General features: G+C 42.3%; 1 protein-coding gene across 1 annotated transcript; it reads left to right on the plus strand.

The window, feature by feature from the left end:
- Positions 1-1,700: 1,700 nt before the first annotated feature.
- On the plus strand, positions 1,701-16,722 carry LOC106611536 (protein farnesyltransferase/geranylgeranyltransferase type-1 subunit alpha). The gene is made up of 9 exons (XM_014211829.3): positions 1,701-1,933; positions 2,297-2,382; positions 4,172-4,286; positions 4,431-4,535; positions 4,814-4,940; positions 5,887-6,035; positions 6,418-6,480; positions 14,395-14,566; positions 16,048-16,722. Exons 1-9 carry the CDS (start codon positions 1,725-1,727, stop codon positions 16,225-16,227), a joined length of 1,206 nt encoding a protein of 401 aa, XP_014067304.1. The 5' UTR covers positions 1,701-1,724; the 3' UTR covers positions 16,228-16,722.
- Positions 16,723-17,651: the final 929 nt, after the last annotated feature.

Raw genomic sequence — 17,651 nt, forward strand, 5'->3', positions numbered from 1 at the left:
TTTGTTTTAATTAAACAGTCGGATTCCCCTGATCCTACCAGTTCGAAGTCAGCTGTAGGTGCCGTCCAAAGTGACCCCGCGCAAACAGGGCGGGCGAGCGCCATAGCTGGGGAGATCCGCAAGAAGGGCCTGGTGCGCGTCCAGAGTTGCGGCCGCCAACCGCCGGACCCAACCCTCCACCGGCCCGCCAGACACGACTTGGACAAACACTGGCACGCAGCTCATTGCGAGACCACGCACGAGAGACCGTGAGATGGGCCGCACAACGAACTTCCAACGGTGGCGACTGCTCCCCCAGCTGCAGCTTGAGCCCAGCCCCACTTCGCATCCTGACCTTTGCACCCCAACCCAGCCCTTAGAGCCAATCCTCATCCCAAAGTTCCGGATCTGACTTGCCAACTTCCCTTACCTACATTGTTATAACATCCGAGAGCCTGTTCACCTTGGAGACTTGCTGCGGATATGGGTACGGCCCGGCTTGAGATTTACACCCTCCCCCGGATTTTCAAGGGCCAGTGAGAGGTCACCGGACGCCGCCGGAACTGCAACGCTTTCCAAGGCTTGGGCCCCTTTCCAGGGCTTGGGCCCCTCTCGTTACCTCACTGGACACATTGTCTTCGCCATTCCGTGGACATTCTGAAAGTAGTTTGAGGTCAGTAGGTCACATGACCAAGGAGCTATTGAAATTCTAAAGTTTACAAAATTCATGTAAAATCGTGTGGGATGAAAATGGACAAACTAAAGGGTGTGCAATGTGTAGGCCCACTGAGTGTACATTCTGAACCTTGTTTGAGGTCAGTAGGTCAAATTACCAAGGAGCTATTAAATTAGAAACATTGAAAATGTATGTTATATCGTGTGGGATGAAAATGGACGAACAAAAGGGTGTGCGCTATAGAAGGGTAGTCAGTCGACATTCTGAACCTTGTTTGAGTCCAGTAGGTCACATGACCAAGGAGCTATTGAAATGAGAAATTTGAAAAATTATTGTAAAAACGTGTAAGATGAAAACGGATAAACTAAAGGATGTGCAATGTGTAGGCCCACTGAGTGTACATTCTGAACCTTGTTTGAAGTCAGTAGGTCACATGACCAAGGAACTATTAAAATTCGAATGTAAAAAAATGTTTCTACTTAGTTTAAGCTCCCTAACTAATTCAACTAGGCATACAAAATGCTGCTCACATTTCCACGTTTATTACCTTTTGAAAATTAATTAATGTCCAAATCGTGAAAATCAGACCGGTGCAATGTTGCGCAACATTCTTCCAACATCATGACACTTATTTGGAGTCTGTGGCTCAAGTGGTTTGAAAGCAATTGAGGTTTGAAAGCGCGAATATCCGTCGAATTTCCCAACCTGAAACTGGCTTTTACTCGGTTTTTGGCATTTATAGGATAAATTCTTGCTAAAATTCTTAAACTCAAAACGGTGTACGAATCTCTCTAAAGATCCAAAACAATGAATCCAGTGTAGGGAATAAAATACATGTTCGTGCCAAATGTAATACTCTCGTTGGTAAACCTGTGTGCATACTAACGAAACACACACATATTCATCAATTTTTAGGACTATTTTTTTTTCGAGAATGAGGTGACAGATTGCGGACATAAACACGTTTTAAAAACGTTCCTTTATATTTTTATCAACCCCTACGCGGACCATACGTGCTCCAGTACACTGCTCCTTGTAAAACGATTAACAGAGTTGCACAAAACAGGAAATGACGTCCATGAGTGCAATAGCACAGACGTCCGACCTTACAAATAAGGCAGCTCTTATTCCGCTTGCAACCGAAATACCAGTTTATTACAGAATGTCAGGTATTGAAGAAACTTCAAATGTATCCTCAGAATTTCAGGAGGAGAGGAGCGAGGAAGAGGTCGAAGAGGAGATTGGCTATGAAGACCCGTTCCGTTATGTGTTTTACAGGTAGGCTAAGCTAGCTAGTTAGGCTAGCGTTAAGTAGCGTAGCTAGCTGAACCAGTATCTGAGACGAGTATGACGAGTCTGTGAAGTCAAAGATTCTTCTCTGTGTAGCAATACGTCAATTCCCCACCACCACATCCCTAGCCGGTGTGAGTTAGTTCGCTAATTAACGTTAGCTATTGCTCGCCTTGATCTATACTTCATAGTAAGCTTACAATTAGCTAGGTATTATTGTTTTCTATGTTTAATTTATTTAAAAGTGATACCTGAAATTCACGTCAATTGAGGTAGGCGCATTGGCCGAGACTGAACAGTTACCCCATTCACTGTCTATCTTCACCTTCCCTCTCTCGCCCTCATCTACAGAGACAGGAAAGAATGGGCTGATTTAGAGCCTGTTCCTCAAGATGATGGTCCCAATCCTGTTGTGAAGATTGCCTACTCTGACAAGTGTAAGAAATTAAACTTGGCATATCATTTAAAACCAGACATCCATATTGTTTTATGTTGTCAATGTCATGCATTTAGCCTACCAAATACAGTTGAAGTCAGAAGTTTACATACATCTTAGCCAAATACATTTAAACTAAGTTTTTCACAATCCCTGACATTTAATCCTAGTAAAAATTCCTTGTTTTAGGTCAGTTAGGATCACTTTATTTTAAGAATGTCAAATGTCAGAATAGAGTGATTGATTTATTTCAGCTTTTATTTCTTTAATCACATTCCCAGTAGGTCAGAAGTTTACATGCACTCAATTAGTATTTGGTAGCATTGCCTTTAAATTGTTTAACTTGGGTCAAACATTTTGGGTAGCCTTCCACAAGCTTCCCACAATACGTTTTGTGAATTTTGGCCCATTCCTCCTGACAGAGCTGGTGTAACTGAGTCAGGTTTGTAGGCCTCTTTGCTCGCACATGCTATTTCAGTTCTGCCCACACATTTTCTGTAGGATTGAGGTCAGGGCTATGTGATGGCCACTCCAATACCTTGACTTTGTTGCCCTTAAGGCATTTTGCCACAACTTTGGAACTATGCTTGGGGTCATTGTCCATTTGGTAGATCCATTTGCGATCAAGCTTTAACTTCCTGACCGATGTCTTGAAATGTTGCTTCAATATATCCACATCATTTTTTCCCCTCTTGATGCCATCCATTTTGTGAAGTGCACCAGTCCTTCCTGCAGCAAAGCACCCCCACAACATGATGCTGCCACCCCTGTGCTTCACGGTTGGGATGGTGTTCTTCAGCTTTCAAGCGTCCCCCTTTTCCCTCCAAACATAACAATGGTCATTATGGCTAAACATTTCTATTTTTGTTTCATCAGACCAGAGGACATTTCTCCAAAAAGTCTGATATTTGACCCCATGTGCAGTTGCAAACCGTATTCATGCTTTTTTATGGTGGTTTTGGAGCAGTGGCTTCTTCCTTGCTGAGCGGCCTTTCAGGTTATGTCGATATAGGACTCGTTTTACTGTGGATATAGATACGTTTGTACCTGTTTCCTCCAGCATCTTCACAAGGTCCTTTGCTGCTGTTCTGGGATTGATTTGCACTTTTCGCACCAAAGTAAGTTAATCTCTTGGAAACAGAACGCGTCTCCTTCCTGAGTGGTATGACGGCTGCGCGGTCCCGTGGCGTTTATACTTGCATACTATTGTTTGTACAGATTAACGTGGTACCTTCAGGCGTTTGGAAATTGCTCCCAAGGATGAACCAGACTTGTGGAGGGCTACTATTTTTTTTCTGAGGTCTTGGCTGATTACTTTTGATTTTCCCATGATGTCAAGCAGAGGCACTGAGTTTGAAGGTAGGCCTTGAAATACATCCACAGGTACACCTCCAATTGACTCAAATGATGTCAATTAGCCTATCAGAAGCTTCTAAAGCCATGACATAATTTTCTGCAATTTCAGGCTGTTTAACGGCAAACTCAACTTAGTGTATGTAAACTTCTGACCCACGAATTGTGATACAGTGAAATAATCTGTCTGTAAACAATTGTTGGAAAAATGACTTGTCATGCACGAAGTAGATGTCCTAACCGACTTGCCAAAACTATAGTTTGTTAACAAGAAATTTGTGGAGTGTTTGAAACACTTCAGTTGGAGTCATTAAAACTCGTTTATGTAGACTTCAACTGTTATTCTGAAGTCACTTTAAGTAGATTTATGATTCATGAAAAATTATTTCACTCTACATTTCACACGTAACCAAACATGTTACATTTGTCTCAAATAGTCACAGACGTGTATGACTATTTCCGAGCGTTACTGAAGAATGATGAAAAAAGTGACCGGGCACTCTTGCTGACAGCTGAAGCCATTGAACTGAATGCTGCAAATTACACTGTATGGTAAGCAGGTGTTATTATGATTTATGAACATAACAGTAGAAAACCAATACTTTTTTTTCTTATTTTCCCCTCCTTCGAAAAGGAAATGTGCAAGATCATTCAGAAAGGGTGAACTTTTCCTCTCTCCATTTTGTGTATGTGAAGGCACTACCGGCGAGTGTTACTGCAGGCCCTGGAGAAGGACCTGAGAGCGGAGATGAGGTATATCACAGCCATCATCGAGGACCAGCCCAAAAACTACCAAGTCTGGTGAGCTCTGCCAATCCAGTGTCACGACCATAGTTGATTTTCGATGAAGCAGACTAAACTCTATGGTCCTTTAAGAACCTAATTTATGTAAAATATTGTGTATTTTACTTTTTAAAGAAATTATCAAATGTGACTGGATGACAACATCGGCCTCTTTTGTCTCCAACATTGGGTTGTGAGCATAAAGACACATTTCCGTTCTCTGCAAGTTGGACAATAAAGTTCTTATTTTTCTTCTTCGGTTCTACAAAGACTTAACCGTCTGCTCCATATCCTAGGCACCATAGACGAATGGTGGTGGAGTGGCTGAACGACCCCTCGGAGGAACTGGAGTTCATTGCAGAGATCCTAAGTCAGGACGCTAAGAACTACCATGCCTGGCAGCACAGACAGTGGGTCATCAAGGTATGAGCCTCAACAACCAGGCTGCGTTTGTAACCGATGGTGAATTGTTAGCTAGTTTTCTGTGTGTGTGTGCTAGTAGCGACCATCGTGCAAGTGACATCTCCTGCCCTGAGACTTAAAATCGTTGTCCTGGACCTAGCTGAACCTTTGCTTGCACCTTGGCTTTTCTGGGTCAATGGTATTGACGGTGCTTCTTGAGCAAGAAGTGTTGTTGTGCAGAGTGTCTCTGGTTAAGCCGTCATTGTAAATAAGAATTTGTTCTTAACCTCTACGGTATCGGTGTCCCTATACCGGGACGGTTGAGCTAACGTGCGCTAATGTGATTAGCAGGATGTTGTAAGTAACAGCAAACTTTCCAGGACACAGACATGTCTTATATGGGCAGAAAGCTTAACTTATTGTTAATCTAACTGCACTGTCCAATTTAAAGTAGCTATTACAGTGAAAAAATACCATGCTATTGTTTGAGGAGAGTACACAACAACAACTTATCACGGCAACTGGTTTGATGCATGAAACCAAACGACGTTGATTACCAATTTATTTTTGCAGGTCTGTGTAAATGAAGTCCCATTTGAATTCTGCCACCGAATAGACTCTATAGCTCTCTGAAATGGGCTGCATTGATTATATGACTGTGCAGTTTTATTTTAATACAGTTGTGTGATTGAATCGATGTATTGTCTTGGAAAGTATCTAGTAGCGGGTGGATCAAAAATAGGATGTCAGAATGAATGGTGATATCTGAACAAGAAAATCCTTTATGTGCAGTGAATATTAATCACAAATCTGAATGGACACATGCCATTGGAATACACAATAGCAAGGACAATGATGTGTTTCTGTCAGTACTAAATAAGTGTACTCCAGAAGTACAAGCTGTGGGACAGTGTGCCTGTACTAAGTTAGTTTGTGTGTGTCAGTACTAAAGTGTCTTATTTTCTAGGAGTACAAGCTCTGGGACAGTGAGCTGGAGTATGTGGAGCAGTTATTGGAGGAAGATGTGAGGAACAACTCTGCATGGAACCAGAGGCACTACATCATCTCCCACACGACGGGCTACTCAGACCCAGCCATACTCAACAGAGAAGTGCAGTACGTACCTGCTCTCCTTACAAGCCGTATCTCATGTCAGCCCCACAAACTGCCCCAGAAACTGAAAATGGGAAAGGCTTGGTCCAGAAACAACCTCCTAGCCGCTACCCACTTGGCACTTCATCCTCCAAGCCCCTACCCGCTCCATATATCTGAAAGGATGAGATGGGTATGCGCAGCATGGTTATAACTCCACCTTGCCCTCTGATAGGCTTGGTAGGAGTTTAACCGACATTAAACCTATCAAACCCTTTTGGATATCCGTGGGTAAGGGATTGTTTTTGAAAATGGGGTAGGTCTTGTTTCTGGATTGGGCAAAGATTTCCAGTGTGCTATATCAAACAAATATGTGATAAATGTGTTCTCCTTTGTCTTTTTTAAGGTACAGTCTCAAACAGATTAAGAAGGCTCCCCACAACGAAAGTGTGTGGAACTATTTAAAAGGGTAAGCGTCATAGGATTCATTCAGTAGGGAATTAAATCCTACTTACTTTCTGAGTACAACGTTATGGGTAATAACACACTTGCCTTGCAGTTTCTATCCTCCACCAGCAGATGGCAGAAGTCACCATGTTTTTTTAGTTTAGGACAGGGGGCTGCAACCTTTGATTGGAAGAGCCTTTTTTTTCTCCACACAAAAAAAAGTGTTGAGAGAGCCGCACTAGAAATTTGAGCCTTTTCAAGCCAATAGCGGCAATATCTGATATTCAGCACCACGGATAGCAGTCAGATCAAATTATCATGAAATGTGACGTTCAGGTTCACAGAGCAGTGGACACAGCGGCTATCTGGTGAAGGTGTAGAGAATCAATCTCGTGAACATACAGTAAATATGCTACAGGAGTGATAACAGCCTGGACAACACCCTGTCATTCTCTGCAAATCTCAAAGCAAGGACTCGCTCCTGCAGGTTCATGCTCTACACAACATCCGTGGAGTATGACCCTACTTCACACAGGAAGTGGCGCAGGTCCTAATCCAGGCACTTGTCATCTCCCGTCTGGACTACTGCAACTGGCTGTTGGCTGGGCACCCCGCTTGTGCGATCAAACCCCTGCAACTGATCCAGAACGCACACTCCAATGGCTTCCAGTTGACGCTCGCATCCACTACAACATCATGGTACTTGCCTATGGCGCAGCAAGAGGAACTGCCCCTTCCTACCTTCAGGCTATGCTCAAAACCTACACCCCAACCTGTGTAATAGGGATGATTATTTTCTCCAAAATCTACCAAGTTTCAATACCTGGAAATATTGCAAAAAATCGGAAGTGCCCATTTAAAGTGTTTAAAACCAAGATATGGCCACTATGCCAGGGTTCTCCCCAAATAGATGGGTGCTGCGCCACCTTGTTGGCTTGGCTGCGCCACTATGTGAAGATTTCATAGCAAATTAAACTGATATTTAGTAATGATAGAGTAACTGTTTAATCAGCAATGATGTGAATTGCCAAACAGACGGTTCATAAATTCAGAGCGTTATCATGTTCCTCAATTCAAGGCATTTCAGCAGTAAGCCATCTCGACACAGCGTTGTTGAATCATACATACTTTAACGGCAGTCAAACAAAAGTCAAATGACCAAAGTTTCTAAGCTTGATAGATAACCTCGTTCAACGAATGACAGAATATCTCCTATATTTTGGCTAAATCGAGATGTTTATACAGATAGCAGATCAGTTCTTGAATAACGGTCAGATGACGAATGGAAGTAGTTTAAATATCAAGGTATCTTAACTGGGACCAACTCTGTTGAAAAAAATATCCATATCTACGCTCGTACCGTATGTTGATCACACATTCTCTACCGAAGCTCTCATATGGGCAGCAAGTACGAGAAGTGGGAGAAATGTTAGACCTCTATTTCGACATGCATCGGCGAGAGATGTGCTTTGATAATGTAACCTATGGATTACAGAAGAAAGTTAGGAATTTTCATGCAAGACAAAAGTCAGGATTTGGGGTTTCAGTGGGATTGGGACTGGATAGGAAAATAGCTTAGGCTCTAGGACAGAAGAGAGAATTTTCTGTCATGCCACTGAATTGTTAACATACTTTGTCTGTGACCGAGATGCCTATGTAGTGAATTGTGCATAGGCCTATGTGAAGTGATCCCAGTTACCAATGTCGATCCCTACCGAGTACTCCGTTCTGCCACCTTGGGTCTCTTGGCCTTCCCGCTCAGCACAGTCGAAGCTCTTCGCTGTCCTGACACTCCAATAGTGGAACCAGCTTCCCCCTGAATCTAGGACCATCTTCCAAAAAAGTCTGAAACCCTACCTCTTCAAAGTGTATTTTAAATAATCCCACTGCACCCCCCTCCAAAAAAAAGACTTAAGTGAAGGCTTGACTCCCCCCACCAACCCACTAGCACTGACTTTGCTGATAGCTACTTTGAGAAAAAATGCTGCGGTGATTAATTGAAAGGCCCATATCAAGCCCCACAAGAAATTCTATAATGATACACAGATACATGTATTGTAATACAAACGGATTGATTGTAATCAATATTTATTATACTGCTAACTAAAGTGTTTTTTCTTAACTTTTAGAAATTAGCCCATTGAAAAGCCTAGTCTGCGACACTTTCAGCAACAGAAACTTAACCTGCAACAGGTTATGTTTTGTACATTTCAAAAACAGAAAAATGAAAAGAAAGATAAGGTTTTAACATGTATTGTCCTGGATATTGTAACGTTGCCCATCTCAGATGGGGCTGTTGCAGTGACGTATTACTGCCCACATCATGAGTCATGACCACAGTAAAAATCCACAACTTGCTAACTAACATCAGGTCGCTAATTGACTTGTTCCCCTAACCACTCTGACATCAATGCAAATGCAATCGGAAATCGCATCAAACACTTATCATCAAAGCAGTAGTAAGCCTATAGTACTTAAAAAAAAAAAAATCACATCATTGTGATGATCAATTTGAAGAAAGAAGTTGAAACAGTGTCAAACATGGTTGTTGTTGTGGATGTTGTTTCAAAGCCTAACACAACGAAATGGACGGTGCTTTCTAAGGTGATGATTCATTCAAAACACCCATATACATATTCGAGCTTATGTATAGGCAAATGAGCCCAGGCCAAAAGAAAAACCTGAATTCAAATTATGATTGTGCTTTTATACAATACACAGCCGAATGCATATTATGCATGGGAGAAAACATCAAGCAAAACGGATTTAAGATGTCTTTGGGCTAGAATTGGTCTAGCCCAGGTATTCCCAAACTGGGTTACGCGCAGTGCCGTCGGGGGTACGCCAAATAAAAATGTGATTCACATTTAAAACAAAAATACATCTCAAACAGTCCATTTATATTTTCCGACGGGGCTATACATTTGGGTGAGATTTTTCCTCGCCTGAGTAGCCTCGTTTCACTGCCAAAAATAAAATGAAACCATCTAGTGTTAAGCAAAATAACACAATGTCAAATACAGGTAGCCTAGTCAAATAATTAACATCCAATCACATTAACCATTACTCTCTCGCTAGAATTTCACTAACGGTCCGTATGTAGCCAAACTTAGCTGCTGCTCATTCCGTTTGCTTGAAAAATTGATAAATGGTTAAAAAAAGTAAGGCCTGCATCCATAGAGACACATACCAGCTCTACTGGTAGTACTGCTACTACCAGCAGTACTACACATGCACCTGTAGATGACACAAGTTGTTCTGCTTCAACGAGCACATCCAATGCTAGCATCAGTAATTCTACATTTGTTGTTAGCCCAGCTAGCATGAACACTGACAGTTGTGAATCTGATGCAGCCGAAGAGCTACTGCCAACTGACCCGGGAAAGCACCGAACAAAAAAACTTGACGTTGGACCATCGAAGAGGCGCAAATATGATCACTACATTGATTTGGGGTTCACTTATATTGGGAGTAGTGCCTTTCCTCAGTACTTTTGCACATAACACACTATCTCACAACTCGATGAAACCTTCACTCTTGCGCAGACATTTAGAAACAAAACATGCCAGTTTGAAAAATAAGCCACGGTAGTTTTTTGAGCGAGAATTAAGACGAATTTTGAGTAGTACGACATGTAAAGTGGGGGAAAAAGGTATTTGATCCCCTGCTGATTTTGTATGTTTGCCCACTGACAAAGAAATGATCAGTCTATAATTTTAATGTTAGGTTTATTTGAACAGTGAGAGACAGAATAACAACAAAAATATCGAGAAAAACGCATGTCAAAAATGTTATAAATTGATTTGCATTTTAATGAGGGAAATAAGTATTTGACCCCCTCTCAATCAGAAAGATTTCTGGCTCCCAGGTACAGGTAACGAGTTGAGATTAGGAGCACACTCTTAAAGGGAGTGCTCCTAATCTCAGTTTGTTACCTGTATAAAAGACACCTGTCCACAGAAGCAATCAATCAATCAGATTCCAAACTCCCCACCATGGCCAAGAGCGTAGACCTACACAAGGCTGGAATGGGCAACAAGACCATCGCCAAGCAGCTTGGTGAGAAGGTGACAACATTTGGTGCGATTATTCGCAAATGGAAGAAACACAAAAGAACTGTCAATATCCCTCGGCCTGGGGCTCCATGCAAGATCTCACCTCGTGGAGTTGCAATGATCATGAGAACGGTGAGGAATCAGCCCAGAACTACACGGAAGGATCTTGTCAATGATCTCAAGGCAGCTGGGACCATAGTCACCAAGAAAACAATTGGTAACACACTACGCCGTCAAGGACTGAAATCCTGCAGCGCCCGCAAGGTCCACCTGCTCAAGAATTCATATACATGCCCGTCTGAAGTTTGCCAATGAACATCTGTATGATTCAGAGGACAACTGGGTGAAAGTGTTGTGGTCAGATGAGACCAAAATGGAGCTCTTTGGCATGAACTCAACTCGCCGTGTTTGGAGGAGGAGGAATGCTGCCTATGACCCCAAGAACACCATCCCCACCGTCAAACATGGAGGTGGAAACATTATGCTTTGGGGGTGTTTTTCTGCTAAGGGGACAGGACAACTTCACCGCATCATTTGACGGGGCCATGTGCTGTCAAATCTTGGGTGAGAACCTCCTTCCCTCAGCCAGGGCATTGAAAATGGGTTGTGGATGGGTATTCCAGCATGACAATGACAAACACACAGCCAAGGCAACAAAGGAGTGGCTCAAGAAGAAGCACATTAAGGTCCTGGAGTGGCCTAGCCAGTCTCCAGACCTTAATCCCATAGAAAATCTGTGGAGGGAGCTGAAGGTTCGAGTTGCCAAACGTCAGCCTCGAAACCTTAATGACTTGAAGATCTGCAAAGAGGAGTGGGACAAAATCCCTCCTGAGATGTATGCAAACCTGGTGGCCAACTACAAGAAACGTCTGACCTCTGATTGCCAACAAGGGTTTTGCCACCAAGTACTAAGTCATGTTTTGCAGAGGGGTCAAATACTTATTTCCCCTCATTAAAATGCAAATCAATTTATAACATTTTTGACATGTGTTTTTCTTGATTTTTGTTGTTGTTATTCTGTCTCTCACTGTTCATATAAACCTACCATTACAATTATAGACTGATCATTTCTTTGTAAGTGGGCAAACGTACAAAATCAGCAGGGGATCAAATACTTTTTCCCCCCACTGTATAAAAGCAACAGAGACCATTGAATAAGAAGGGGCTAGAAGCGTCTTATATGGTGAGCTACCGTGGCTAGGACTGGCAAGCCCAATACTATTGTGGAGGACTTCATTCTTCCTGCTGCCACAGATATGGCTGGGGGAAAAGGCCCAAAAAACTACAGACAATGCCTTCATCAAACAACACTGTTTCACAACGCATCAGTGACATGGCCAGGAGATGTTTTGAAACAATTACTGCTTCGCATACAAGCCAGTGAATTGTATGCGTTACAGCTGGATGAGTCAACGGACGTGGCGGGCCTGGCACAGCTCCTGGTATATATATGTCCGTTACATTTATGCTGCCAAGGGAATGCATGACAGCTTGAAAGATGTTTTTGACACAACCATTTTCACTGTAAACTTTGTTAAAGCAAGGCCCCTGAACTCGTGTATTTTCTGCACTATGCAACGATATGGTGCGCTGGTTATCAAGGGGCAAAGTATAGACTTTTTTTTAAATTGAGAGGTGAGCTTAAAGTTTTCTTTACTGACCATCATTTTCACTTGTCTGACCACTTGCATGATGACGAGTTTCTCACACGACTGGCCTATCTGGGTGACGTTTTTTCTCACCTGAATGATCTGAATCTAGTATTACAGGGACTCTGCAACTATATTCAATGTGCGGGACAAAATTGAGGCATTGATTTAAGAAGTTGGAGCACTTCTCTGCCTACATTAACAAGGACCTGCCTCCAGTCCACTTACCGATATCTGAACAAGAGAGTCTCATCGAAATTGCAACAAGCGGTTCTGTAAAAATGTAATTTAATCAGAAGCCACTGCCAGATTTCTGGATTGGGCTGCGCTCAAGAGTTTCTGGCCTTGGCAAATCGCGCTGTTTAAACACTGATGCCCTTTGCAACCACGTACCTATGTCAGTGTGGATTCTCGGCCCTCGCTAGCATGAAACCTAAATACAGGCACATTAGTGTGGAAAATTATTTTTAAGACTGAGACTCTCCAATACAACCCAACATTGCAGAGTTATGTGCATCCTTTCAAGCACACCCTTCGCATTAACCTGTGGTGAGTTACAATTTTTGATGAACAAATAAGGTTTTATATGTAAGATGGTTAAATAAAGAGCAAAGTTATTGATTATTATTATTTGTGCCCAGGTCCTATAAGAGCTCTTTGTCACAACCCGGCTCGTGGGAAGTGACAAACTCACACTCATTCTTATGTTTAATACGTGTGTGTGTGTGTGTGTGTGTGTGTGTGTGTGTGTGTGTGTGTGTGTGTGTGTGTGTGTGTGTGTGTGTGTGTGTGTGTGGCAGGCTTACAATGATGGCAAAAAACAACATTTGATAGTGCGCCGACCCTGGTGCTAGAGGGGGTACGCGACTATAAAAAGTTTGGGAACCACTGGTCTAGCCTACACTCCAAAATTTAACACATTCGAGTAATCGCCTTTGAACTGTATTATTATACATAGTGGACTTAATGCTATGCGCCAACATGTCTATCCATGAGTCTGGGAGAGAACGTAAAGCCCTAGGCGATGCTGTTGGCTCACTGATTGTGCAGGGCAGCTGACAGTTAGCCTACAGTTAGTGAATTTGATTTTGAATAGCCCACTAATAGGGAGTGTTTTTATATTTTAAATTAACTGGGTGACATTACCTTTAGATATACAGAATCTCACCACCATGCGTTTCCATCTCCTCTCTCCTTGATTCCTTTCGCGAGCGCACAGTCGGGCTTGTCAACTGTTTAGTGAAATATGTTTAGTTGCGAAAAAATGTTACCGAACAGATTATGTTTGGTTTCCAAAATGAAGCAATAGGTGGATGCAGGAACAAGTTTAGAGAGCCCATAGTATACAGAGTTTGGGCTGAATATCACCTGTCTGGCAGCGAGACAATGCACCTCGAACCGTGGTTGATGGCAGTGGCGTAAAATGAGTGTGCTTATATTTATTTCTAAAGCACATACATGCTCCGCTATAAAACCGAGGTAGCCTACAAAACGGTCCCGCATGAAAGCGCACGGCCTCCCTTCGCTATTCGAGTGCGTACAAATGACATGCATTTCCCCTGCCCCTATTCCTGCCCATTTAATAATGGCCCATTCTTCTAAATCGATTAAAAAAAAAAAAAATGTTTTACATATTAGTAAAGACAAGATTAAATTGAGAGTAGTCTGATGGCGGGTGAAAATATGATCGCTTGATGAGAGAAGAGCTGTGCAGCCTGAGGCAAGGAACAGAGCGCAAGCTTTTTTTGCTACTTTCTCAAATCATCAATAGCCTATAGTCATACCATTCAGCCCATATGTTTTGATTTCTAAGACGTTCTAAGGTTTATATCATTCTTAACTAAAGTTGCCAAAACTCTAAAAATAGCATATAGGACTTGTTTCAAATAATTACTTTTATGCTCAACATTGGCACTTCATATGCGGATCCATAATGGGAGAAAAACGTTCTATTTTATTCAGCTAAGTTAAATTCTATTCTTCTTACTATAAAATAATGGCACTGGACTTAAACATTTATTGTCAGCTAAATTAACAAGTCTACAGCCTATGGCATGGAGCATATAGCCAGATAACATAGGCCTACTGTAGGGAGGCGCAAGGGGAGGTTGACGAGCCACATGCAGCTTGACCAGCTGGTTCCCGACCCATGGTTTAGGAGCTCTGGATAGGGATACTGCTTTTGCAGAGTTGGTCAAAGCTTTTCACACCCCTCTTTTCCCCCACCCCCAGGATTCTACAGGACCTGGGCCTGTCATCCCACCCGGGTCTCCTGGAGCAGATCCTGGAGCTTAAGGAGACCCACTGCTCGCCCTACTTGTTGGGCTTCTTGGTGGACATCTACGAGGACTTCCTGGAGAACACCTTGGAACACCAGGAGGAAGTCCTCAGTAAGGCCCTGGAGGTGAGCAGCACTAGGGACCTATCTGGCCTAGTTTAGCACATTGTCCGTCCTACTTGACTTAAAGGGATAATTCAGCATGGGGACCTATCTGATTTAAAAGAAGAGTTCAACATGGGGACTTCTCCTACTTCAAAGGATAGTTCAGCACATGGACCAGATGTATGGGAAAATAGGCACTATCTTATTTGGTATTACTCTAGAGTTGGGATTATACTACTTTAAACTCATTTAGAGACAGATGGTGGCAGAAGTGGGATTGTGCACTCAGCTGAAAGTCTTTAGACTTTGAAAGTCTCAGCTGAAAGTCATTTCCTGGAGGACGCAAAGGGAGTGCACATTTTTTTAAATTTTAGCCCAGCAGTAACACACTTGATTAAACTAAACACCAAGCTTTGATGAGTTGAAACAAATGTGCTAGTGCTCGGGCACAAACAGAAATGTACACATCTCATCTTGGAGATCCCCCAGGAATGCACTGGGAAACTGGTGTAGATGCTGAAGAACTTGGCAACAATGTGCAGAGAATGGAAATTGTGTCTTCTACCATAGCTGAGACGTCTCCTTCCTTTGTATACCTCGAGTGTAAAACATTGACTGAGAGTCAATCAGTGTAGAGCAGCCCTCGCACAAAGAGTTCAAGGCTGAGCAACAAGGAAAATCAGTCGGAATTATTCAACAAGTCGGATTTGAAAACACTTTATCCTATCGCACCGGATCTCTTGCATGTTATTCCAAGTCTCCAATGACAATCTCCCTGGCAGTTTGAGTGACAGATCGTATGTTGCCTCTATTTTTGGCAACTAAATGCTTGGCTGTCTGTCGGAGTTAATTAGGTTTCTTGGGAAGTGTTTTATAAAAAAAATTAGCTGCTGTTTTCAACTGTAAAAAAATAACACAAAATTTAAAACGTGTCTATGCTTATAATCATCAACATGGGCATTGTCTGTCAGAAAAGGCACTACAGGAGCTCTGATGCATATTTGAGTCTCCGCTACTCAGAAATGCATGCAGCAGGAATGGATTTCATTCAATTGGTTGTTGAAAATGAGATTCTCTTAGTTTTCCTCTTTATTAACTGTTTCAACGCTAGTGCATCTGTGAGAAGTGTAAAATGTGTGTAGAGTAGCCCCTAGCCAACAACTTGACTACCAGTACTTCTACAATAGCAATGTTAGCTGTGGTAATAGAATAGAAATCATGACCAGATCATTTGATTTGCGAACAAGCAAGTGTTAGCAAATCAGCCCAAAGTTCCAATCCCTTGGGTTGCAAGACTATGCAAAAAGAAACATTTTGATTTGGCTTTCTTTTTTTTCTTTTTTGCATTAAAGTGAACATTATCTGGTTTCACCCCACATAGCATTACAATATCAATTATTCCTTTAATCTTTCTGCTTTGTTTTAAATAGATCTCTTGTCCATCTCTCATCCCTTGCACCTTTAATCCTGCTATATCCCTAACCCTCTGTCTCTCTCCCCAGCTCTGTGATCTCCTGGCCCATGAGAAGGACACCATCCGGAGGGAGTACTGGAGCTACGTGGGCCGCTCCCTGCAGACTAAATACGGCTCCAGTGACCCCTCTACCACCACCAGCGCCCCAGGAATTGACCCAGGATCAGCCTCAGGCTCCGTTCATCAGGAGACACCCTGCAGTAGCTGAGGGAAGACATAGAACTCAATGGGAGTCGAGGGAGCAACCGCTTTTAACCAGCCCAAGTTTGTTTGGCAATAGCATTACCACATAAAAAAAGGAGATAAGTAACAAAATAAACACTTGTAGCTTACTGTAAAAGAGGTAAATCACTCCAGATAAGTGTTATGGCATAGGGTTGGATCATCCCTGGATTTTCAAGTATGGACAGCTGCTGTCATTGTCATGTATTCAAGTTTATAGCCATAGTTGAGCTAGATTGGATGTTGATTACGTGAGTGTGTGGTAACGAGTCATTACTGTGAAATTAGGCTTGTTTTGGATTTGTTCTGCTGTGCAGTACACAGGAACGCTGTAGCTAAGAAGCCGTTAAGCCATTAACAAATCTCTGTGTAGATTCATATTGATGATGTTGCCAAAACACTGTATAACCAGACTCGGCATTGCTCTAGGCTACAGAGTCTTTTGTACGCTAGAACTAATTATGATTATTCTAAACTGGAAGTTTTACCCTTGTCTTTTTTTCTCTCTCTCGATTCCAACACACGTGCCTCATTCTAACGTACCTACTTTTCAGTCATTTTCGTTCACTCTACTTGGCATAATGGGCCTGTGCGTTTGAGTTCAGCCAGTAATTGTCTCATCTGGATTCGCTCCCACTAACGAGCGAGATGAATAAAGCACATCCGCTCACTGAACAACCATTTCACCGTATTAGCAGTTAGCCGCTGAGCTAAAATACATTAACCAGGGATTGTTTTTGGTCATTTGGAAATTACACATCAAAAGCATGACTCAATCGCAATGTCTTCCCCAAATTAAATTGGCCCCGTATTGCGAAACAAAATTATTTTTTACTTTGCATCGACTGTAATTTATAGCTGATAGATTTGGAGGAACAAAAGCGTATCATCTTAAATCACTGGGCTAAAAGAGTCAAATCACAATTAAATGGAGCAGCATGAGGTTAGCTTCCAGGCTTTCTTGTTAATTGATTCTGGAGCCATTGCATCCATCTCTGCAGCTCCAAAAGCTATAAAAGGACCGTTGGATCGTCATTGGATAGCTGAGAGTGGGAGTACCCGTCATGGGACTTTTTCACTGGGCCCGCTATGGAAAGTCAAGTCATTACAAGATATGAAGGGTTGACCTTTTTGAAATGGATAACTGCATATGGTTCCATAACAATGTAGGGCTTTTACAGTGCTGTAAGTGCAACATGAACTTTCATGAAAAGTATTCCTGTATTGCAAATTGGTATGGATTTCAATGCAGACATTTTTCAACAGACTGAAGAAAAAAAAACGTATTCAGTCATGATCATTATGAAATCATGAAGACTTAGGGTACATACGACAAGTCTTACAGTACAATGGATTATAACCATACCTATTGGATTTAATCAAAATGTTACCCACATCAGTTGTGCTGAT

This window comes from Salmo salar, chromosome 09, assembly GCF_965601325.2.
Source record: "Salmo salar chromosome 09, fSalSal1, whole genome shotgun sequence".
Lineage (NCBI taxonomy): Eukaryota > Metazoa > Chordata > Actinopteri > Salmoniformes > Salmonidae > Salmo > Salmo salar.